General features: G+C 44.3%; 1 protein-coding gene across 11 annotated transcripts in view; it reads right to left on the bottom strand.

The window, feature by feature from the left end:
- The window catches only part of HMBOX1 (homeobox containing 1), a 490,629-nt gene that overhangs the window by 15,402 nt on the left and 451,185 nt on the right, over nucleotides 1–24,042 (bottom strand). For 5 of the 11 annotated variants that reach the window (XM_086928010.1, XM_086928011.1, XM_086928009.1 and 2 more), the window contains one exon: nucleotides 13,154–13,247. The exons of the other annotated variants lie outside the window; for them this stretch is intronic. In XM_086928010.1, the coding sequence (XP_086784136.1) occupies nucleotides 13,203–13,247 (45 nt within the window). In that variant the 3' untranslated portion in view covers nucleotides 13,154–13,202. The remainder of the gene's footprint in view (nucleotides 1–13,153; nucleotides 13,248–24,042) is intronic. 11 annotated transcript variants of the gene reach the window in all.

The raw sequence follows: 24,042 nt of genomic DNA on the forward strand, positions 1-24,042 counted from the left end.
TGTAATGGTTTAACCAGAAGGAAACACTATTTCTGGTCGGCCCACAATGAATATATTCATAAACATTCCTACGTTGTCTTCCTTGCAGAACGCCTGCCCGCCTGTTGGCTACAGCTTCGGGAATCCCACCAATCGTCTCTTCTGGGATAACCTCAAGGTGAATGACATCAAGTGGAACTTCGAGAAGTTTCTGGTTGACCCGGATGGGAAGCCCGTCAGACGCTGGCACCCCCGAACCAACGTGTCCGTGGTGAAGCGAGACATCATTGAGTACCTGCGGGCGGCGCGCAGTCCACAGAAAAAGATTTACAATCAAGCCGAGCAGAAGTAGAGACCCCGCGTGCAAGAGGAGGGAGGGGGCGAATGAGAGAGAATGTATGTGAGGTTAAACTAGGGGCACTGATTTTGTGGGTGGACCTTCAGAGATCTCTTGTTTTTAGGGGAGGGGGGAGGAGAGCGAAAGGATCGGAGACACGCGCAGGCAGCTGGAGAGCTACCACCACTAGCTCACGAGTCGCTCTGGAGACACCAGGTATAGACCAAAGCAGAATGTTTCCAAGAAGTACTTCGTCACAAGTGGCGTCTAAAGAATTACTGAACAGAAGTGGCCATAATTCGGGCAATGCTGGTACACAAGGGGAATGTGAACCTTAAAAATGGAAGCAGAAGCTGTTTGGATTAGCGAGAGTGCTTTTAAGTAATAATTTGACTAATCCATTCTAAGTAATGAGGTAAAAAAGTCGCTACTCGGAGGTTAAGAAAAAAGAAGCCAGAGGGAAGAGAGGGGAGGGGGGAGGAGAAATGCGACACGGCGGGAAGGGGAGGGGGCGGAGCGGGTCAAATAAACAAAAAACAAGCTGGAGGGAAGAGAGGGGAGGGGGGAGGAGAAATGCGACACGGCGGGAAGGGGAGGGGGCGGAGCGGGTAAACAAAGACGGACGTGCACGCGCTTTTAAGGTCAATGCGCATGCGCATAAGCTCAATGCGCATGCGCATTGACCTTAAAAGTCACGCGCACTGCAAGGAATCGCCACGATTCCTTGCAGTGTGGATAAAGAGTGGATAAGTCGCAATACTCTCGCCTTGCTCGATGCGCATGCGCATCGACAGGCGAGACCTAAAAATGGAGGGGGCTTTTGTACTCTTGTTTATCTGTTGTAAGTCAAGAAAGGGAGGGAAGCCTCCCATCCATCTCCCCACCCACAGGGTTGGGGAGGGCGACAGAAGTTGGGAGAGGGTTCAGGAGGTAGGGAAGGGAAAAGAGCGGTCGATCAACCTGCAAGATCCGTACAGGCCAGCAGGAGACATCAATGCAGTAGTGAGGCCATCAAAAACAGAGAAGGGAGTCCACAGGGTAGCCTAAGACTGCTTTCCAAAATGTTTGGATTGTAGTGCAGGACCACCATATGTGCAATAAGGTACCTTCCTCCGGTCACAGCACCAGCATAGGTGGATGGAGGTAGGGAACATTTTGTTAAGGGAAAACGGTCAGTGTAAGGCACCATTGGAACATTATCTTGTATGTGTTTTCCCTATAAAGGATGCTTCTATGTGTTTTAGGGGAGTCGCCCCAAATTCTCTCTCATTGTTTGGTTGTTATGAGGGTCCCCAGTGCAGTTTTTCACCTAGTCTGAAAAGGATGAGTTGGGGGGGATTTGCAATCTTGAAATGTCCTCTAGGTATTGGAAATTAGGCCTTTGGTGCCGCTAATGAGCAGATCATTTTCTCAAAAGGTGTAAAATTGGACATACCAGCTAGGGCACTGGGGTCTTGTAAGGCCCAATGGTGCAATTGAGAACTCGGTTAGCTTGTTTTTAGTTTTGCATTGTTCAACATTTTTAATTGTACCCCTCAGGAAGATATCACTCAGTATACTGCATTTGCCATGCTCCCACTTAGAAAATGAGGTCAGAGCCAGCACTGGTGGGAAGTCAGGATTCTGAGCAATTGGTGTGTTCGCTGAGGGAAAAATGGTGAGGCTTCTTTTCACAGCTATTTAATACCAGATATCAAGCTCTGTTTTGGTGGGGGTGGCTATGTATGCCATTTTGGGCCAGAGGTGGTGTGGGAGCCAGGCCAGGTCCCAGAGGTGGTGGCTAGCCACCGATCTGTCAATGTGGGAGAAACGTTTCTTGCTGTCCCTAACTACCCATTCAGACAAGTAGCATAAGTGTGCTGCCCTATCGTATTTTAGTAAGTTAGGGCATGCCAAGCTGCCTTTATCCCTGGGTAGCATTAGAAGCTTCACTGAGATTTGTGTCTCCCCTCCCCCCACCATACAAAAGAGAGAAGCCTACTTTGGAGCAATAAAGTATCAGTGGTAAGAATGGATGTGGGGAAAAACTGAAATAAATGAAGAAGCCTTGGTAGAATATTCATTTTCATGACATTCATGCTCCCATCTATGATATTTAGAGAGGTTTCCTCCTCCTCCTGACGTCTTGGAGAATCTGCCAGTGGTTTGCTGGCCAGTTAGCTTTAATCCATCCCTTTGGGGTAGAGGAGATGTTAAGGCCCAGGTAGCAAACAGAATGTGAGGCCCAAGGAAGGAATGTCCCACAGGGGAATCATTAGGTTGAGAATATGTAATTTTGTAATATTGATTTTAAAACCTAAGACACTTTTGAATTCTTCCATGATCGCTAATAATGCAGGCAGCAATTCAGAGGGGTTGGTTATGGTGAGGAGGAGGTTGTCTGCAAAAAGGTTCATCTTGTGGGGACTACCCCCGAAAGTGATTCCACTGATGAGAAGGGACTGCCGGATTTTAATACTAAGGGGCTCCACCACTAAAGCTAATAATAGGGGTGACAGATCTAACCCTGTTCAGTTCCCTAGTGAGCCTAACAGGCTATGTGGGCTTGTCATTAACGCCAAGAACAACTGACGTGGTGGCCTATGCTGCTAGGCTTTTGTCTCTCATCTTAGGGTCAAGGTCGATTTACTCGAGTACAGCTTACAGAAAAGTCCAACTCACTCAGTCAATTGCCTTCTCGGCATCGAGCCAGAGAATCATAGCTAGGATGTTCCTTTAATGCACTCTGTCTACCAGGTGCATTAGTTGTCTAATGTTATCGGTACCCAGGCGATGTCTCACAAAGCCGAACTAGCCAGGATCTACCAAACTGAGTTGGAGGCTAGAGGTTCGCTGGTGGAGGCCAGAGGTTCGCTGGTGGAGGCCAGAATGTCCTTCTGGAGTTGTTCGCGCTTCATGTTTTGGAGGTGGCAGATGATGTCTTCTTTGGGCCCTGCCAACATCTTGTTTGCAGTTTTGAATTCTCCGAGTCTGTGACAAGTGGTGTGCTATTCAGGGCGGATTTCCTGCCAGCTGGTGGTTTGAAAGTTGATGGGGTTTCCATACCCGATGTCAAAGTCGAGACCCATGGTGGATTTCGTCTTGGCGAGGGATCGCAGTAGATGTTGCTTCCGTTCCAGTTAAAGATGAGGATAAAGGGGTGGCCTCATTAGTAAGGGATTTTGTGCTCACGAAGAAAGTCTTTAATGGGGTGGAAGTCTCTGCACTTTTTATAAGAGGAAAGAGGCTCTGAAAGAGTTGCACAGTCGAGCCTTTGTAGACCAAATCCGCTTTTCCTCTGGCCACTTTCATGATGGCTTCTCTGTCTGTGAAGAAGTAGACTCTTGTGAGGCTATCAGGGGCAGTATATGTCTGGTAAGCTGCGTTGATATTTGGTGGGCCCAGTACAGTTGCAGGGGCAGGGCATCGGGGTCTCCCCTGACGGACTTCAGCAGGTTCCTGGTGAACATCAGTATATCGCTTCCATCTGCCCCACGGGGTATGCCACAAAAGCGAATGCTGTTGCACCTGCTCCTGTTTTCCAGTTCCTCCTGTTTTAGTTGTATTTCTGCCTGTTGTTCCACTAGTAGCTGAAGTCTATACCAGAGCATCTCCTACGCCTCCACCCGGGAGTCACATGAGCACTCCAGGTCATCCACTCTCTGCCCCAGTTCCGAGATGTTCCCGGTCTTAGAGGAATGTTTTAAAGTCAGATGTGAGGAAAGCCATCTCTGTGAGTATTTTACTTAAGAAATGCACCTTGTATTCTCAGGTTATAGATGTTGGGCGGCTCCCACTTTGGGGGTGCGGTTCATCACGGTGTTCCCCTGTAAGGGAGAGGGGTGAGGGGTGATAGAGAGGAGCAAGAAGAGTTGGATAGGTAAGTGCAGAAGTCCCTTGTTATGGCATTGACCAAGCAATTATAGGAGGGGAAATCCTTAGTCCCAGTAGTATATGGTTAAGCGATAAAAGACGGGAGACTTTGAAGAGGGAAGGTGAGACAGCTCAGGAGTGGCTAGGCACACCTAGTCCCATAAAGAGGCTGTCTATCATTTCAGGGGTGTATAGTCAAATTGTGGTAGACTAAACAGGAGGCTAGGATATGCAGGAAAAAAATGAGAGGCTCAGGTATGGAGAAAGGGCCACGCCAAAGTGTTGCTGCCAGGAAAAGATGTGCGCGGGTAGTCAGACCCACCTCTTGAATAAAGCGGTACAAAAGGGGGTGGTGATGGACGGAGCATCTGACCCAATCAAACAAGTAGTCAACAGATCTGGGTTTAATCCATCACCGTTCTTTAGCCCATTCTGCCACCCCAGTTCAGACATGGCCATATGCAAATCAGTCTGACCCTGTGCCTCATGGGAACAGTCCAGCCCGAACTGCCAAGCCTTGCCTTCCCTGGGCCGGAAACAAGCTTCCTGGATGGAGGGCCCCAGGCAGTAGGAAGCCACAATCCTGTGCCCACGGTCCCCTCTGCGTCATCCGCAATGTTCTCCAGCTGTTGGTGGTGCGGCAGAGGCCCTCCCCGCAGCCTCAGAAAACGTGCGGCCCACATAATGTGGCTCCAAGTTCTGTAAGGGTACTCGGAACACTCAAATGTAGGGCCCGAAGGCACAGGGCAGACCTTTATCCTGTGGTACCCGGTCTCGAGATAGGGTTCACTGCCTTCGGGTCCCACCATTGGGGATGCAGGAAAACGGGAAGGCCGTGAGCAGGCAGTGCCTGGAGCGTGTGATGCAAGGTCCCGAGGTTGGGCTAGGGGAAGTCGGGCCCTCTGGACGATGCAGCTGCACTCTGCTTTCCATGCATTGCTCTTGTGACCCCAGCCTTTCGGAAATTCCACTCTGCAGCAGGCCCCATCAACAATTCACCACAGAGGAGGAAGCCGCTCAAGATGGCAGCCACTTTGGAGCAGCAAGTGGTTGTATCCCGGTCCTCACAGCGGGCGAGTCCTCCACCCGATTCAGGATACCAGGAGCAGCTCTGGATCAAGAGATGTTCCTGGAGGCAGTATCCGTTGCTAATGGTGCCCGGTGAATGGGGTTTTTGAGGCAAGAAGGGCCGCAGAGAGTGGAGCCGGCAGAGTCCACTCCGAACTCCATCCTCGGCTTGGCCAAGCCTGTCCCTCTAGTTTTAACAGAATGCCAGCTTTATGAGTCTACTTCCTTGTCCTGAGTACAAGAGAGAGTAGGTCCAGCTCTTCATGGCTCTTCTCAGGTCACAGACAGCACGTCAAGCCCTCTTCTGTTCTCCCTTATGACCAGGAATCTTCTGAAGTATGTGTCTGGAGGTGCCACATGTATGCCTGCCAAAAGTTAGTGGGTGGAAATGACTCCTGGGCATTCCCTAAGCAATGGAGTAAAATCCCCTGTGTCAACCATACCATACCTGCTTTGGGCATTTTCAGTATGGGGAAAGTCTTCTGCAACACTAAACTTGGGCTCTGAGGGCTGGGGGTTTGATTGGGGAGTGTACTGTGTGAATCCTAGTGTCCTCCCACATCGAACACCAAAATCACGGTTCAGGCAGTCACTGTACCCTCAATGCTTCCGATAAACCTAAAGGCAAGTCTGGTGGAACAAAAGTAGGGGTTTTCCAGACAGTGGAGACAGAAAAATAGTTTTGGCATCCTGTTTCCCTTCCTTCCAATGGTGACCACACTGTTAAATGTAAAACCCAGAGACAGATGACTGGTAGAACAAAAGTAGTGTTTTCCAGAAACCAGACAGTGACTATACAAGAGATGTTTTTCCTTTCAAGTGTGCCGCAAAGCATTAAATGTAAACCCAGCAGACCTGTCAAGCAGCATTTGACACTGTAATGTTAAAAAGGATGCTCACAAACCCCACCCTTTTTTTTAATTAGAACAAGGGAACCCAGGGCGCAGTAAGCTAAGGACCATGGGTAGGTACTTATTTTCAAAAGACAGCGGTCCTTAGAGAGAAAGAGGATTGCAGCAATAAATATAGACTCAATAGACCTATATTAGTAGAAAATGCCCAGCCGGACAATTTAATTTCTAAATAAAAATAATATGAGACAAGGGAATGACGCACACAGTGCGATGGAAGTGGGACACCAGCCGATGTCCAACCAACACACTCGGGGAACAGACAAACAGGGGAGAATATTCAGGCAACAACAGGTTATCAATTAATGGAAATTACAGAAATGATAATCCACATTGTACACATATGCATGTTCAAATAATATTTAACTCTGCATTTAGTGTACTGATTGTCGACGACGTTTCGAACCACAATTATTATCGGTTCATCCTCAGGACAAGAAATAATTGCCTAAAGGGTTAGTAATTCAGCTTGAGACCCTGAACATACATAAATTTGTTATACAATAAAGCAAGACATACAATTTACAGATTGAAGATCACGAGGGGGAACAAAAAGGTTGAAAACATGTCAGTAAGTAGTTCTCTTGTCAACAAGGCATAATTATTACCACACTAACTGCATGCCAGGGTGTTCACGATACATGCCATTGGCTAATGGTGACTTTTCAAGGATTTCAAATGTGTTTGCGTTGTACAGTACAGTAGTGCGAGGGTGGCGGATGCAATTTGATAGTGACAAAATTTGTGATTTGGTGAAGGATTGGTCGAGGGTCATGAAAGTGAACACACCATGCAACCTGGTGAGGGAGGTGCGCCAGCTATAGGTGAGCAGCTTACCAGTCAGGTTATACTGAGGGTCGTTTTGAGGAATTATTTTTTGTATTTTGTTTGGTCCTCGTGGCTTTCTAAAAGTAAGGAAGGGGAAGGTGCCAGGGTTAAAAGGTTAACTGGTTAACTTAGGTTCATGAGAGGGCATGGTCATGCTAACGCCCATTACGTGGAATCCACTTACCTAGGGATATAAGGGCCCTTTTATTGGGGGGTCAAGGGGGAACGATGCCCTGGTCCAAGGATCTGCGGGGGAGAAAGGAGGGAAAATGAAGCCATTTGGTTCGGCGCTCAAGGCTGCCGAAATCGCTCAAATCCAGAGGCCAGCTTCCCAATGGGTACCGGCTACTACAACCGAACTGTTATCAAGCTGGTAACGTGGGCGCCAGCAATGCGAGGCTCTTACCTCGGAACCGGAGAATGCAGGTCCACAATGGGGGTCCTTGCAAAGCGTGCGAATTTCTTCACCGCCGGTCCGCGTTCTGATTTAAGTATTCTGTTATCGAGTGCGGTCACGTGAGGCGGGTAGCCAATCGTAACGCGACTCGCCGGGGCGGCCATTTTGGGAAGGGCAAAAACTAATGAAAATGAACGAAGGACTCGTAACAGGTCATTGCGTTACCGGGGTAACGAACCACCGCAATGGAAAGCCAACCAATAACAAGGGAATGCCGATTAGTGAGCCGGCTCGTGTGGGGGTTAAAAAAATACCAGTGAAAGGTAACTGAAGAAGTGATGAGTGTGAAGGGGGATAAATGGAGCTGACAATTCACATGTTCCAATTGACTTATTAAAGTGAATTTAAATATATACATTGTAATCGCATCATGCAGTGTGTTATCTTAATTCATAGGTCTAATGGCAATTTAGCATCAAGTCAGCTTCCTGTCTTAGGAAGGTCAGAGGTTATGTCCAAGCCACACAAACACAACCAACATGTAGTATGTATACACTTAGGTTAGGGAAGTCCAATCTTCCATGCGGTTCAGCCCACTGTGTAGGCTTCGAGTCTTCAGAATCCAACGAAGTTCTTGTTTGTTGAGTAGCTGCTGTAAGTTGCCTCCTCGGTTCGGGAGTTTGATCACATCAATGATAGTCCACTTAAAGTCCATTTCAGAATGTGCCAGTTCTGTAAAATGATCAACCAGGGGTGCATTCAATGTCTTGCACCGTATTCTGCTCCTGTGTTGACACAGTCTTGTTCGCACCTTCTGTGTTGTTTGCCCTATATAGATCATAGAACATGGGCATACAATAGCGTAAATTACATTAGTGCTGTTACAGTTGGAGAAGTATCTACGTGTGTGCTTAATGTCATTGTGCGTAAATTCTTTACCTTCCACAGTACTGTCACACATGGAACAATTTCCACATTTAGCATGCCCTGTTAGCCGTGGCAGGCCCCAAAGATCGTCAATAGTTGCTACTTGTGGGGGGGAGGGTAGTTCCGCACGCACCAAGTGGTCTTTTAAGTTTTTAGATTTTTTAAAAGCAAACATTGGTTTGTCCAATTGAAGCAGACCTGCATTGACTACTGGCCAGTGTTTTTTAATGCTTTTAGTCAGTGCATTGGATGCTGGAGAAAAAGTTGTAACACAGACCAGCCGGTCCTGTGTTTTTTTACTTTTTGGTTCTAGCAGTACTTCCCTGGGGCAATACCAGGCTCTTTTTAGAGAGGATTTTATAAGTTTGTGTGGGTAGCCCCTCGTGCTAAGTTTAGTGCTAAGTACAGAGGCCTCTTTGAAATAATCGTCTTTAAGGAAACAGTTTCTCCTTAACCTCAAAAATTGTGAGTAGGGAAGGGAATCACGAAGCGCTCTGGGATGGTTGCTCGTGTAGCTCAGCAAGGTGTTGCGCTCAGTAGGCTTCCTATATAGACTGGTGATCAGGAGTCCCTCTCTGTCCTGTATCATGAGGTCCAGGAAGGGAATGCTGCAATGGCTGGTGGTTAAAGTGTACGTAAGCCCACTGCAGTTACAGTTTAGCCAGTGTAAGAATTGGGGTAATAATTCTTCAGAGTTACTCCAGATCATGAAGATGTCGTCAATATACCGCTTCCATAGGGCAATGCCACTATGGAAGGGATTTGACGTGGTCAAAATACGTCCAGACTCTAGGCAGTATTCCCTTCCTGGACCTCATGATACAGGACAGAGAGGGACTCCTGATCACCAGTCTATATAGGAAGCCTACTGAGCGCAACACCTTGCTGAGCTACACGAGCAACCATCCCAGAGCGCTTCGTGATTCCCTTCCCTACTCACAATTTTTGAGGTTAAGGAGAAACTGTTTCCTTAAAGACGATTATTTCAAAGAGGCCTCTGTACTTAGCACTAAACTTAGCACGAGGGGCTACCCACACAAACTTATAAAATCCTCTCTAAAAAGAGCCTGGTATTGCCCCAGGGAAGTACTGCTAGAACCAAAAAGTAAAAAAACACAGGACCGGCTGGTCTGTGTTACAACTTTTTCTCCAGCATCCAATGCACTGACTAAAAGCATTAAAAAACACTGGCCAGTAGTCAATGCAGGTCTGCTTCAATTGGACAAACCAATGTTTGCTTTTAAAAAATCTAAAAACTTAAAAGACCACTTGGTGCGTGCGGAACTACCCTCCCCCCCACAAGTAGCAACTATTGACGATCTTTGGGGCCTGCCACGGCTAACAGGGCATGCTAAATGTGGAAATTGTTCCATGTGTGACAGTACTGTGGAAGGTAAAGAATTTACGCACAATGACATTAAGCACACACGTAGATACTTCTCCAACTGTAACAGCACTAATGTAATTTACGCTATTGTATGCCCATGTTCTATGATCTATATAGGGCAAACAACACAGAAGGTGCGAACAAGACTGTGTCAACACAGGAGCAGAATACGGTGCAAGACATTGAATGCACCCCTGGTTGATCATTTTACAGAACTGGCACATTCTGAAATGGACTTTAAGTGGACTATCATTGATGTGATCAAACTCCCGAACCGAGGAGGCAACTTACAGCAGCTACTCAACAAACAAGAACTTCGTTGGATTCTGAAGACTCGAAGCCTACACAGTGGGCTGAACCGCATGGAAGATTGGACTTCCCTAACCTAAGTGTATACATACTACATGTTGGTTGTGTTTGTGTGGCTTGGACATAACCTCTGACCTTCCTAAGACAGGAAGTTGACTTGATGCTAAATTGCCATTAGACCTATGAATTAAGATAACACACTGCATGATGCGATTACAATGTATATATTTAAATTCACTTTAATAAGTCAATTGGAACATGTGAATTGTCAGCTCCATTTATCCCCCTTCACACTCATCACTTCTTCAGTTACCTTTCACTGGTATTTTTTTAACCCCCACACGAGCCGGCTCACTAATCGGCATTCCCTTGTTATTGGTTGGCTTTCCATTGCGGTGGTTCGTTACCCCGGTAACGCAATGACCTGTTACGAGTCCTTCGTTCATTTTCATTAGTTTTTGCCCTTCCCAAAATGGCCGCCCCGGCGAGTCGCGTTACGATTGGCTACCCGCCTCACGTGACCGCACTCGATAACAGAATACTTAAATCAGAACGCGGACCGGCGGTGAAGAAATTCGCACGCTTTGCAAGGACCCCCATTGTGGACCTGCATTCTCCGGTTCCGAGGTAAGAGCCTCGCATTGCTGGCGCCCACGTTACCAGCTTGATAACAGTTCGGTTGTAGTAGCCGGTACCCATTGGGAAGCTGGCCTCTGGATTTGAGCGATTTCAGCAGCCTTGAGCGCCGAACCAAATGGCTTCATTTTCCCTCCTTTCTCCCCCGCAGATCCTTGGACCAGGGCATCGTTCCCCCTTGACCCCCCAATAAAAGGGCCCTTATATCCCTAGGTAAGTGGATTCCACGTAATGGGCGTTAGCATGACCATGCCCTCTCATGAACCTAAGTTAACCAGTTAACCTTTTAACCCTGGCACCTTCCCCTTCCTTACTTTTAGAAAGCCACGAGGACCAAACAAAATACAAAAAATAATTCCTCAAAACGACCCTCAGTATAACCTGACTGGTAAGCTGCTCACCTATAGCTGGCGCACCTCCCTCACCAGGTTGCATGGTGTGTTCACTTTCATGACCCTCGACCAATCCTTCACCAAATCACAAATTTTGTCACTATCAAATTGCATCCGCCACCCTCGCACTACTGTACTGTACAACGCAAACACATTTGAAATCCTTGAAAAGTCACCATTAGCCAATGGCATGTATCGTGAACACCCTGGCATGCAGTTAGTGTGGTAATAATTATGCCTTGTTGACAAGAGAACTACTTACTGACATGTTTTCAACCTTTTTGATCCCCCTCGTGATCTTCAATCTGTAAATTGTATGTCTTGCTTTATTGTATAACAAATTTATGTATGTTCAGGGTCTCAAGCTGAATTACTAACCCTTTAGGCAATTATTTCTTGTCCTGAGGATGAACCGATAATAATTGTGGTTCGAAACGTCGTCGACAATCAGTACACTAAATGCAGAGTTAAATATTATTTGAACATGCATATGTGTACAATGTGGATTATCATTTCTGTAATTTCCATTAATTGATAACCTGTTGTTGCCTGAATATTCTCCCCTGTTTGTCTGTTCCCCGAGTGTGTTGGTTGGACATCGGCTGGTGTCCCACTTCCATCGCACTGTGTGCGTCATTCCCTTGTCTCATATTATTTTTATTTAGAAATTAAATTGTCCGGCTGGGCATTTTCTACTAATATAGGTCTATTGAGTCTATATTTATTGCTGCAATCCTCTTTCTCTCTAAGGACCGCGGTCTTTTGAACACAAACCCCACCCAGCATATTCAGGTTCCCTGGAGTCATCTGTGCCTATTCAGGGCAACCTATTGTTAGCTCCTGGGAAGCTTATTATCCATTTTCAAATGCTAATTACTTGCTTGCAGAAGTGGGAGAACAAATGCAAATTTAGCCCCAAGGAATGTCAGGCAGAGAGAGTAACTTTCTAAAAGTTACTTTTCCTTATTTATTAAAAATCCGATTTCACCATTGAATTTGATTTTTAATAACTATTAAAAATCGTTGCTTAGTTATTTTTCTAGCTAGTCCTATTCCCGAGATACAGTAATAGCATGTAATCTTTATGCGCTTTACAAATACACGTGTTATGTTATGTTACTCTGCTTACCTACATAGAACAGCTAGGCTTGCCACAGTGAAAAATAGCTTTTGGGTGCAAGTCACTGTAAGGAACTATGGACATTACATTTCTACATGTCCTACTTTTAAATACATGCACTCTGCCTTAGTCTGTTGAGCAGCTCTTCAAGTGGATCCATTTTTAAATGACAAGGATGCAGAGCAAATTCACTGTGCACTCTAAGACATATGCAGATGACTCCATTTTAGTAAAGTGTTTTCAATTCATCAGAAAGAATCTCTGTCTCGCTTTGTTCTCCTTAGTACGTTCACTAGACTTCCATGTTTGATTTTTTCAAATGTTGCAGAGAAAACTAGGAGGATTTGGGTTTCATAGCTGTACCCAAACAGACAGCAGAATGCTATTTTATTAAGTATTTTCGGAGACAAGTGGTTACACATTTTAAGAAAGGTGAGGTGTGCATTAGGTCTCGGTAGTTTGGGTGCGGTGGTGGACTTGGCATATGAGATGTTTGTCCTAATTGTAATGCATCAGATAAAGTACCGCTGATGATGAATCAGAGCGGGCTAAAATATTTTAGTAGGAACTTGATTGTAGGGGTGTTGAATTTTATAGCAAAGTACTCCTTTGAGACCTCTCCAGGTTGCATATTGTACTATAAAATGGCTAACAGTAGCATCAGTTACTATTGGGCAATAGTAATATCATTATTATAATACAGTGCTAATAAGCAGCTGAGGTGCAGTATGAAGCACAATATAAGAACACATTATCATCATAAACTGATTAGATTTTACCATTCAGATGTTAGTTTATGCATGATTTGTTAATATTAATAAATGGCCCTACCACTATATTTATGTAATTAATTTATCAATAACAATGTGGCAGTGATAGCCATTTCACTAATAAGCACCCACAAATATTATGTGGTGCCATACATTTACAAACCTAAGACTATAATGGAAGTGTAATCCAACTCCTTATCCCCGGCCCAAGGAAAGCACCACAAAAAGGTTGCAAAGTACCTGAAGGTCCTTTCGGTTGGTGGGCACACTGGCCAATGTCCAGCTCCTCCTAAGGACAAGGATCACTGACTGCCGATGCCGACTCAACCAATGCCTATTAAGACAAAGAGGGAAAGTGGTGAGCAGCAAAGTCTTGAACCGCCAAACAAGTATGGCGGAAGAATAGTTGCCTGACTTGGACAGGGTGAGTGGGGCCCTTGTGATAGAAGGAAGATTCATACATATGGGTCTTGCATCCCTGCGACAGGCTGCTGCATGCTTTTTAAATATTACATATGCTGCAGCATATCGAAAGAGTAAAGGTTTTGAATTTAATATGGAGCAAACAAAAGCAACTAAAATTTCTCTCCATCTGCTGTTAGTTAGTTTATGACAGCAGGGGGAAGATAATGCATGAAGCTGCATGTATTACCTATTTTACTCAAATGAGGCATTCTATTGCCAGCAACTTTGAATATGTGGGGAACTGCTTCCCTTTTCACCAAAACAAACTATTCATGTTCCTTCCCTGCCCCTTCTTTCAAATTACAGTCAAAGTTACACGCTAAATAGCAAGCCAGTAAGACAGCTTTTAATGACTGCCCTGACCAAGCATTTTCTCTTCCTTCAATAGGGGGACCAATCCAGCACCATGCTTAATTTGAGCAGATGTTTGCCAGGGCTCAGCACTGGAAAATGTTTTAGAGCACCACAACCTCATTTTTTTGATTACATTCATGATTACACTGATGCAATAGCAAGCTAGTTGTACATTTTGATAAAAAAGAATGGCTGATTACTAATTTTGAAAGTCATGCAGAACTTTTATTTAAACAATTGCAGTGATACCAGAGCAAAGAGGATGTGATGCCAAGAGGCACTCAAGCCTCTCCCTGGCCCTGTCTCACCCACAGACACGGAGAGCCACTGGTGCCCTTCAAATAGGCTAGGCTACTGCAGCGCTACATTTCCAAAAGGCCTCCAGCTGAACTACTCAGTGATGTATCAAACAATGACTGGTCTGGCATTGACATGGACAGATTTAGATTTACGTTCCCAGCCAAAACAAATAATAGCTTCTCAGCTGGCCCATTGCTGGCATGAGACCCATTCAGTCAAGAATTCTGACTTATTATACAAATAGAGAATGAACAGGAAAATACACAAATACCAGATACAGCCTGGACAAATCATGATCATTCCATTTCCGGATAAACGTGGAACATGGCTTATTTGAACCATATCAAAATGCAGTGTATGTATTGATATTTCTGCAGCGCTTAGGAAAACTTGCTAATGATCAATAAAGCTCTACACATAGCACCATGGCTGGCGAAGGAGGAAGGGGTAGAACAAAAGGGGCACTTGTGGTTGCAGTCAAAAATTATTTATCTATTCACTGAAAAAACCATAGGTTTTAAACGTTATAGTTAGCTGGACATTTCACTCATACAAAACCATTGAAATTCCCCTGTTCTAGTTAGTTCAGCTAACTATAACTTGCGCGCCCGCAATGCACTGCTGAGGACGGCACATACTACATCACTCAAGACATGTTCAGTGACATCACTGATGACATCATCCTTGTGAAAGAGTGGCAGACCTCCTCTCACCCTAATATAACCTTTGATAGACACATTCAAAAATAGAAACAAAAATTTTCAAAAAAATGGAGATACCAATACCAGTTACAACAACCTATTCAGTAATTCCAACATCTACATACACATCCACTCATTTTCTTTATAGTCACTCATACATATACTCACTCATCATATCTACTCATACACCTATACATCCTGTTACACCACACTGATACTCATCCATAGAGTTACTCACAAACATACTCACACATGCAAATAAACTATCAAACATCCATTTACTTGCATGTACAGCTATACACACACCACTACACTTACTTCTACAGAAACTTACACATACTTACTCTCTTAAACAATCACTTATAGAAACACATACTTATTTAAACAGGACCTCTTTCAATATCTCACTCTCACATATACTCACTTATATACATCAATACTCACATATACTAGTTTAAAAGATATGTAGTTACTCAAGAAGATACTATTGAGGCAGTCATTCACTCACTAACACACCCATACACACACTCATCCACCCCTGCACACATGCTGTCTTCAAAACACATACAAACAGTGAGTCAGTCATTCATGCATCCGTGCGCTAAGTAATACCACCCAACAAACCATACAGACACTCATTCCGATACTCAAAAAACCAACTAATAACCTATATAGACACTCATGTAGCTACTCACCAACCCATGCAGCCACTTATAGACAAAGTAAGACACTGATACAGATATTTACATATTTAAACATTACTCGCTAAGACATGTATTCACTAAGATACACTTAATAAGTCAGTTATACAATCAATTTTACAAAAAAAAAATCAATTTAGACACTTATTTACCCATTTATTCTTCCATCGACCTTTAGATATACATATTTAAAAAATATTTATTTTTCAGAAAGACACATTCACTTGTGTGAAACCTATGTTTTTTTCAGTGAATTTCTATGGTTTTTTAAATGCTAATTCCTAACTATAACGTGTTTGAAACCTATGGTTTTTTCAGTGAATATATATATATATATATATATATATATATATATATATATATATATATATACTAGTCACCAGAACATGCGACTTCGATTACCTCAAGTAAGGTGGATAAAAAGAGCACTCTTTCGTTATAGTCTTACAGCAGTCCAAAACAAGGAGTAAATAAAGCCACGTGCAAGTTTGAAATGTTTATTTCTAACGCCGTAATCTCATGTGCAGTACCTTAGATAATACAACCAAACATATTATCAGAAACAAGGTTGTCAGCATTGTTACTATTCCATAAAATACAAAGGGAGAAAGCATCTTATATTGCTAACGGGGAAACAGGTTTAAAATATACCTACATTTCACCCTCCCTACCTACCAGGTTAGTTTATAACTACAGAAGGTCTCCTAGGATTACATGGACAGCCCCATACCTCTGGTACTCAGCAGTAGTGGATCCCATTGAGTTCTGCACAAACTGTCAGGATACCACTGTTCTCCAACTGTGTGTAACTATGCCTCGACAATACATTATTAAACGCGCCAGTATCAGACGTGGCCACAGCTGCATATGTGTTATAGGTCGAACGTGCAAGGATCATTCCGAATAACAGACACAGTATCTAAGATAACCTTGATGTTCCATGGTCTCACTATACACACTAAACTAGCGAGGCAGTCTAGAAATGTAGCATAACAAATTATTCTCATGTAAAACTAAATACTCAGCCTTCTCTAAACAATATCACAAGTGCGTGTCGAGGGCAAAGCAGAGCAGGAAAGTAAAAATGGTGTTTAACCTTCTAATAAACCCATGCTAACTTCACAAGGTGGGAGTGCAAGGCTCACCCCGCAACACCCTCCCTCGATCGAAGCATGTGATATAAATATGGGCGAATAAGGAACGCAGGGTCCAAGCCTGAAAAGCAGAGTCAAGTTCAAATTTGCATAAAAAAGTATTCGCTGTTTGATAGAAAACAGTAACTAAATAATAAAGAATAGGTAGAAAAATCAAAGCGTCTTAATCAAACAGCGTTCAAGCACATTATGTAGCAACAGCCTCCAAGAGGAAGTCAATGTTCTCATCTGAAAACATTTCAGCCATCCAATTCAATAGTGAGAATGAACATACATGTTCCTCAACGACCGGAGCCTCTATCACCATCGGAGGAAAACTCGGGTCATCTTCAATGTAACTGCGTGCCAAGAAGTAATGCGCCGCTGCAAAAACATTCCAACGTCCCATTATTCCATGTATCGCTGCTAAAGCCATAATCCCAACGCCAGAACAGAGCAAGTCATGAACCACTAAGGGGGCTCATCAGCTGGTCATAATCCGCGTTGGGGGACACCATACTGCAGAGACACAAGTCCAGGGCCCAGTCGAAATAGCAGCTCAGGCAATGGAAGACAGGTTGGATGCATGTGAAAAAGGAAAATCGAAACGATAATCCATAAACTGTACTCAATGTAGCCAGAGGCAGCGCTCCGTAATAACTAAGCATTCGGTTGCGGAGCAGCAACAGCCGGGACATATTGTTGTGTGCTACAGGATGTGCATCCATATTTAAGTAAACAAATTAATAAAAGCACACCGGCAACTAATGCGAGTATTAAGCGGAATTCACCAAAGATGCTAGAAAACATCGAATGAAAAAATGCAGAGAAGACACCATATATACTTTGAAAAGAAGTCACAAGGCCACTGCTTCTAACTTAAAAAAAAGTAAGGTAGCCCCGTAGTCAAGGACGTATTAAAGATACTCTGAATTAACTCCCCAAAATTCAGAGGCACGTCTCTATTTAATAAATCATACACTTCTGTGCGGGTGTTTGCTACATGAAGGACAAATGTTTCTCTAGCAGATGTAAGAGCGACCTCTTTTTGAGACAATAGCGCTCTTATATGGCTCCTTTGGTTGACTCTTCTTTCAAGGTCGGAATCGACGGCCAGATGGAAACATCCAGCTTCCCATGCCGAGGAGTAAATACAACTTTTTTATAGCAAACCACACGCTCAGTTACCGTAATCATGTAACCGATGCCTTCTAACATTGCACAACAATCTGCATTATTTCAAATTAAATAACTCACGTTTCCAGTAAACTGAATGTTGGTATGATAGCAGGTGTCGGAGTGACTCTCAAAACTCAGGCCAAATTGGAGCATCTTGATTACAAGAGCCATGCAATTGTATGTGTCTACAAGTTAAGGAGTGATCCGGTGCTATTGTGCAATCCTCGCCATTCACATAGACTTCTTTTCCCTCCCTCAGACACCTATATGTAAATGACAATAACCAAGCTTCATGCAGATAAGCGCTGCCTAAAGATCCATATCTGCCTATAGCATAGTATTTCATGCACACCTCAAACTTAAACAAGCTAAAAAGTAACGTTATGATACCGTGGATAAACCACACAGCTGAATCGGATCTCAAATGAGTGACCACTTCTAACCATTCTCATAGCGCGCCCTGTGCTCTGATTTGACAGTGAGAGAGTCATCGCACCATAGTTTGTACTGCTAATCATTCTCAGCATACGCTACGAATACGCTTTCACGTCGCATCAAAGCTTCCGTGTGACTTCATGTACGGCGCACCGTACGCAAAGACGCGAATGTTTTTAATAGTTTAAAAACATATATTTATTGAACATACTAACAGAAGACATTATCTAGGATAATTATGAAAACACTTTTTTTTAAGATCCAATGATCCTATATTACTTTTAAAAGCAATTACACAAATCACGGTGAAACGTCATGCGTACTCGCATCGTAAGAGCACCGTAATCACAGCGTAAGCGTACACAAAGCCATGTGACTTTAAAAGAAGAGATTTGATTGGTTCATAACACTAACTATTTCAACTGTTGAAACTTCCGTCCCATTTTAATAATTCTACTTTGACTTTCTAAGAAGAAGCCTCTCTTCTGAGAATCTTGTCAAATAGAACAAAGTTTACCATAATAACAGCAATGGACTCATCTTCCAGCCATTCTTCAGAGGAATATTTCATTCCTAAAGAACTTCCAAAGAAGAGGAAAGAAGCTCTAATTTGGCAGTTTTTAACTTTTCCAGATGTACAAAAAACGGTTAATGCTCCGAAAGTAACCTGTAAAATTTTCCAAACTCTTTCAAGGGGTTATCCATCTAAAAAATACTCCTTTGGCACAGCAAATATGGAGCGACACGTGAAGAACTTACACCTCAACAACTTTGCTCGAGCTGCAACACAGAGGTTGAAGGGCAACCCACCTGCTGCTGCACCAAGCACATCAACTACTGCACCAGCATTTTCAGCAAGCAGTCCACACCCACAAATTCATCCTGATTTTGCTCAAGTTAAAATTCTATACATTTATTGCAATAAACTTTTGTGTTATAGGAAACAGTCTATTGACCTGATAAAACGCAGGAAGCAGGAGCATCGTTGCCCTCGACATTACTTTTTTTTCCATTCTTTTGTTCCAGTTAGACACTTCCAAGCCCCCCATTATAGGAAAAAAATTGCCCCCGGGGAGTTGGCCCAGTGCATTTTCTATAGACTATTTTATTTGACTAAAATGATTTACATGGAATTTAGCAGGATTATACATTATGGTGCACAGATCATCCTTTTCGGGTACTGCAATAAGCAGGGTAAGTATGCTTTAAGTTATAAGGCATTTAAACATAGTTATATCTGTCACCACTGTACTTTCGCAGAATTACACAACATTTTGTGGAACTAACGCGGTACATGGCCATAAACTTATCTAAAAATCTGTAAAAACATATATATATATATATATATATATATATATATATATATATATATATATATATCCCTACCTATTACCACTTCAGTAAAGTGGTTATAGGGAGGGACCTACTTCTTACCTATATCTAAGGCCATAACACTGAACACAAAGCCAAGGTGTACTTAAAATATTATGATTGCCTTTTCTTTCTATAACAAGCATTGGCATAGCTAATAGGTCTCGCCTTTGGGACCTTATAAGTGTTTAGCAATGCAGTACATTATCCCCCACGGGCTTGCTCACACACTGCGAGCCTTAAATAATATAGCAAACACAAGGAGATGATGGACGAAGTGCTGAAACTTTTCAAACACTCACCCCCAGTCACAGATCTGGGTTGAATCCATTATCATTCTTTAGCTCACTTTACCACCCCAGTTCAGACACAGCTATATGCAAATCAGTCTTAACCCTGTGCCTCATGGGAACAGTCCAGTCCGAACTACCAAGCCATGTCTTCCCTGGACCGGAAACAAGCATCCTGGGACCGGTTTCGGGCTAACAGCCCTCTTCAGCCAGGCTAGCTTCTATCTAGTGGTGAAGTGAGCAAGGGACCCACGTCTGGGCATACCCTGCCAATTTAGGGCGAACAAAGCAAACACAAGGAGATGATGGACGGAGTGCTGAAACGTTTCAAAGACTCACCCCCCAGTCACAGATCTGGGTTGAATCCATCATCATTCTTTAGCTCACTTTGCCACCCCAGTTCAGACACAGCTATATGCAAATCAGTCTTGACCCTATGCCTCATGAGAACAGTCCAGCCCGAACTGCCAAGCCATGTCTTCCCTGGACCGGTCCTAGGATGCTTCTTTCCAGTCCAGAGAGGACCTAGCTTGGCAGTTCAGGTTGGACTGTTCCCATGAGGCATAGGGTCAAGACTGATTTGCATATGGCTGGGTTCAAACTGAATTGGCATGGTGAGCAAATAAACAAAGGATTTAGGCCCAGATCTCTGTACTGGGGTGAATGTATGACATTGTTCGGCATTCTATCCATCAACTGTTCTTTTTGCATTAAATAATATAGTGCCACATACCTCGGAAGAGCGCAGATAAGTATGTTTTTTCCCTTCGGTAGGTTTGACCTAAAAACGGCATGTGGGGGAAGGAGAGTGAGAGGATGTAGACAGCATAAAGTTAAGTTATGCTGAGTGCTTATTTAGTTATTTCTAATTTTATTGCGAACAGGATGTTGTGTTTGCGGAAGTAATTTAGGCGAAATTCATTTCAAGAGAATACATTTAAGGCTGAAAGTACATCTAACTTACACCTGCCATGCCTACATCGATTTACTACTGCAGACTTATTTGCAATGCATGTTGAAATAAATATCACCCAAGGCCTGGGAAGTTGATGTTGCAAGGCTTGGATAGCTTTGTAAGTTTTATGATACCCTAGACCTGAACATTGGTAGGCATCAAACTCCAATCGTCCTACCTTGTAAAGTCTTGACATTTTACTCCGGCCACATTGGCAAAAGTGTAAGAAAAATGTTTTCTGCTTGTATGGAAAAAAAGAGAAAAGGAGTAGTTTCTGTCCTGTAACTCCAGTTCTGTAGTAGGGGTATCTTTGTTATAGTCATAATCTAGTGAATAGTCCCGCCCATGTGCGTGGACCCCGGCAATCAAAAATAATCTCTTAAGTTGTCATAAATTGCAGAACTGCAAAGACACTGAAGAGAGAATTTAAAGACAAATAATGCAGCCTATATCCACAGGCTACACTGTCCAGTACTTCAACTAGAAATTCCACCAAAAAAATCACACACACAACACAGCCTGCCCAGTTTCTTCCATAGAGAAACTATCCTCTACCAGTAAAAGCCTCTGGAATGATAGAGAGGAAGGCATGGACAGGCAAGCCCCATAGGCTGTCATTATGTGGCTTAAATAGGATACTGTGCCTTTAAGAGAACTTTCCAGAACTTCTCCCAGTATTCCAGAATGCACAGCAGGTCCCTTTTACTTTCAGTTCTTTTTGAAGGCGTAACACGCCAGACCTGTAGCATTCCTTACAAGAATATCTTTCTCCACCGTGGAGGAGGGCGGGCGCTTATGACTATAACAGAGATACCCCTACTACAGAACTGGAGTTACAGGACAGAAACTACTCCTTCTGTAGTAGGGGATCTCTGTGTATAGTCATAATCTAGTGAATAGAATGGGAAGCCCATCCCCACACCAAAGCAGCGGTGGAGAGAAGAAAATTAACACCACTACTGTGCGAACAAATTTCGCAGCGAAGCCTGCCCAACCTGAGCGTCTGCCCTGGCATCAGTGTCCAGACAGTAATGCTTAGCAAAGGTATGAACCGACTTCTAAGTGGCCGCCTTGCAGATTTCTGCAATTGGAACGTTACGGAGCAAAGCTGTCGTGGCAGCTTTGCCCCTGGTGGAATGAGCCTTAGGCTTACCTCCTAAGGTCTTATTAGCTTTTTGGTAACACAACTGTATGCAGGACACAATCCACCTGGAGATGGACTGCTTAGAGGTAGCAAGACCCATCCTGACCGACCCATTATTGATAAACAATTGGTCTGACCTACGAAAATCTTTGCTTTTATCCAGATAAAATTTCAGCACCCTCCTAACATCCAGGGAATGTAGAGACCTTTCCGCTGGAGAAGAGGGATTCTGAAAAAACGTAGGCAAAGTTATGGTCTGGTTAACATGAAAATCAGAAATAACCTTGGGAAGAAATTTAGGGTGAGTACGCATAACAACCTTAGCAGCATGAAATACAGTATAAGGTTCTTGGCAACACAACGCCTGAATTTCACTCACCCTGCGGGCCGATGTTATGGCCACGAGGAACGCCGCCTTCCAGGACAGGTGCTGCAACGAACCCTTATGAATAGGTTCAAAAGGCTCCTTCATCAACCTGGACAGCACCACATTCAATTCCCATGAAGGCGAAGGGAGCCTGACAGGAGGGAATACTTTCTTCATGCCTTCCAGAAAATCTTTGATCACAGGAATCTGGAAGAAGGAAGTCTGTGAAGGGCATTTCCTGTAGGCAGTCAATGCAGCGTGATGAACCTTAATGGAATGAACATTAAGTCCAGACTGCGCCAAATGTAGAAAGTAAGGAAGGATGACATCTTCCTTGCACGTTGTCGGGTCATAGTTCTTGGACTTGCACCAGATACAGAACCTCTTCCACTTGTAAGCATAGGGAGTCCGAGTGGAAGGCCTCTTAGACTCATTCAGTATGTCCATGCAATCTTCGGGCAGATTCAAATGGCCATACTGCACTATCTCAGGAGCCATGGCGCCAAACTCAAAGACGAGAGGTTGGGGTGCAACATCTGCCCCCGAACTTCGTGAGAAGGTCCGGCCTGCACGGCAGCCGTATGCGAGGAAGGAGAGACCGGTGAAGCAGGTCCGTGAACCACCACTGCCTGGGCCATTCCGGGGCAATGAGTATCATCCGTGCCCTGGACCTGGCCAGCTTGATGAGTACCGCCGGAATCAGGGGAATGGGTGGAAAAGCGTACAGAAAGCTGTTCCACCAGTTGATCTATAGCGCATTCACCAGCGTCCCCGGCTGGTAGTACCTGGAGGCGAAGTCTCAGCATTTGCTGTTTTCGGCGGTGGCGAACAGATCTACGTCTGGAGTCCCCCACCATGCGAAGACTTCTCCTAGTACTTCGTCGTTTATGACCCATTCGTGGTTTTCCTGAATCAGTCTGCTCAGCACGTCTGCCTGAACATTCTGCACACCTGGCAGATGGGAGGTCGTTATCGTCAGTCCTCTGGCCAGAAGCCAGTGGCAGGATCGCCTGCGCCTCCTGCGACAGAGTGCGTGATCTCGAACCCCCCTGCTTGTTGAGGTAATACATCGTGGTTGTATTGTCCGTCTGTACAAGCAGAGAGTTGGTCTGAAAGGACGGATGAAAGGCCTTCAGTGCCAAGTGAACAGCTCTGAGTTCCAGGAAATTGATGTGATACGTGGCCTCCATCGGGGACCACATTCCTTGAATCTGTAAGTCTCCGGAGTGCGCCCCCCAACCGTGGAGAGAAGCATCCGTCACGACAGTCTTCGTGGGAATGTCCTTGTGGAAGGGAACCCCTCTGAGGAGATTCTCTGCTGAACACCACCACTTCAGAGACTGAAGAGCATGCAGAGACAGTCGTATCTTGTCGTCCCAAGATCCTTTCCTCTGACCCCACTGGTCCTCCAAGCACTCTTGCAACGGTCTCATGTGCAGTTGTGCGTGTGGCGTTAGGAAGATACAAGAGGCCATCGATCCCAGTATAGAAGACACCGTCCTCACTGTTGTAAATGGAGTGATCATAAGAGCCTGAGCCTTCTGAAGGAGTGATAATCGTCGCTCCTCCGAAGGATACACGCTTGCTGACAGCGTATTGATGGAGGCTCCCAAGTACTGTATGCATTGGACCGGAGTCGGGATAGACTTGGACATGTTGATGTGCAACCCCAGCTTGTTCAAGAGAACGCACGTCTTCTGGAAGTGTGCTTGAGCTTCCGAGAAGGAGGAGGCC

The sequence above is a fragment of the Lissotriton vulgaris genome, chromosome 6, assembly GCF_964263255.1.
Source record: "Lissotriton vulgaris chromosome 6, aLisVul1.2, whole genome shotgun sequence".
Taxonomy (NCBI): Eukaryota; Metazoa; Chordata; class Amphibia; order Caudata; family Salamandridae; genus Lissotriton; species Lissotriton vulgaris.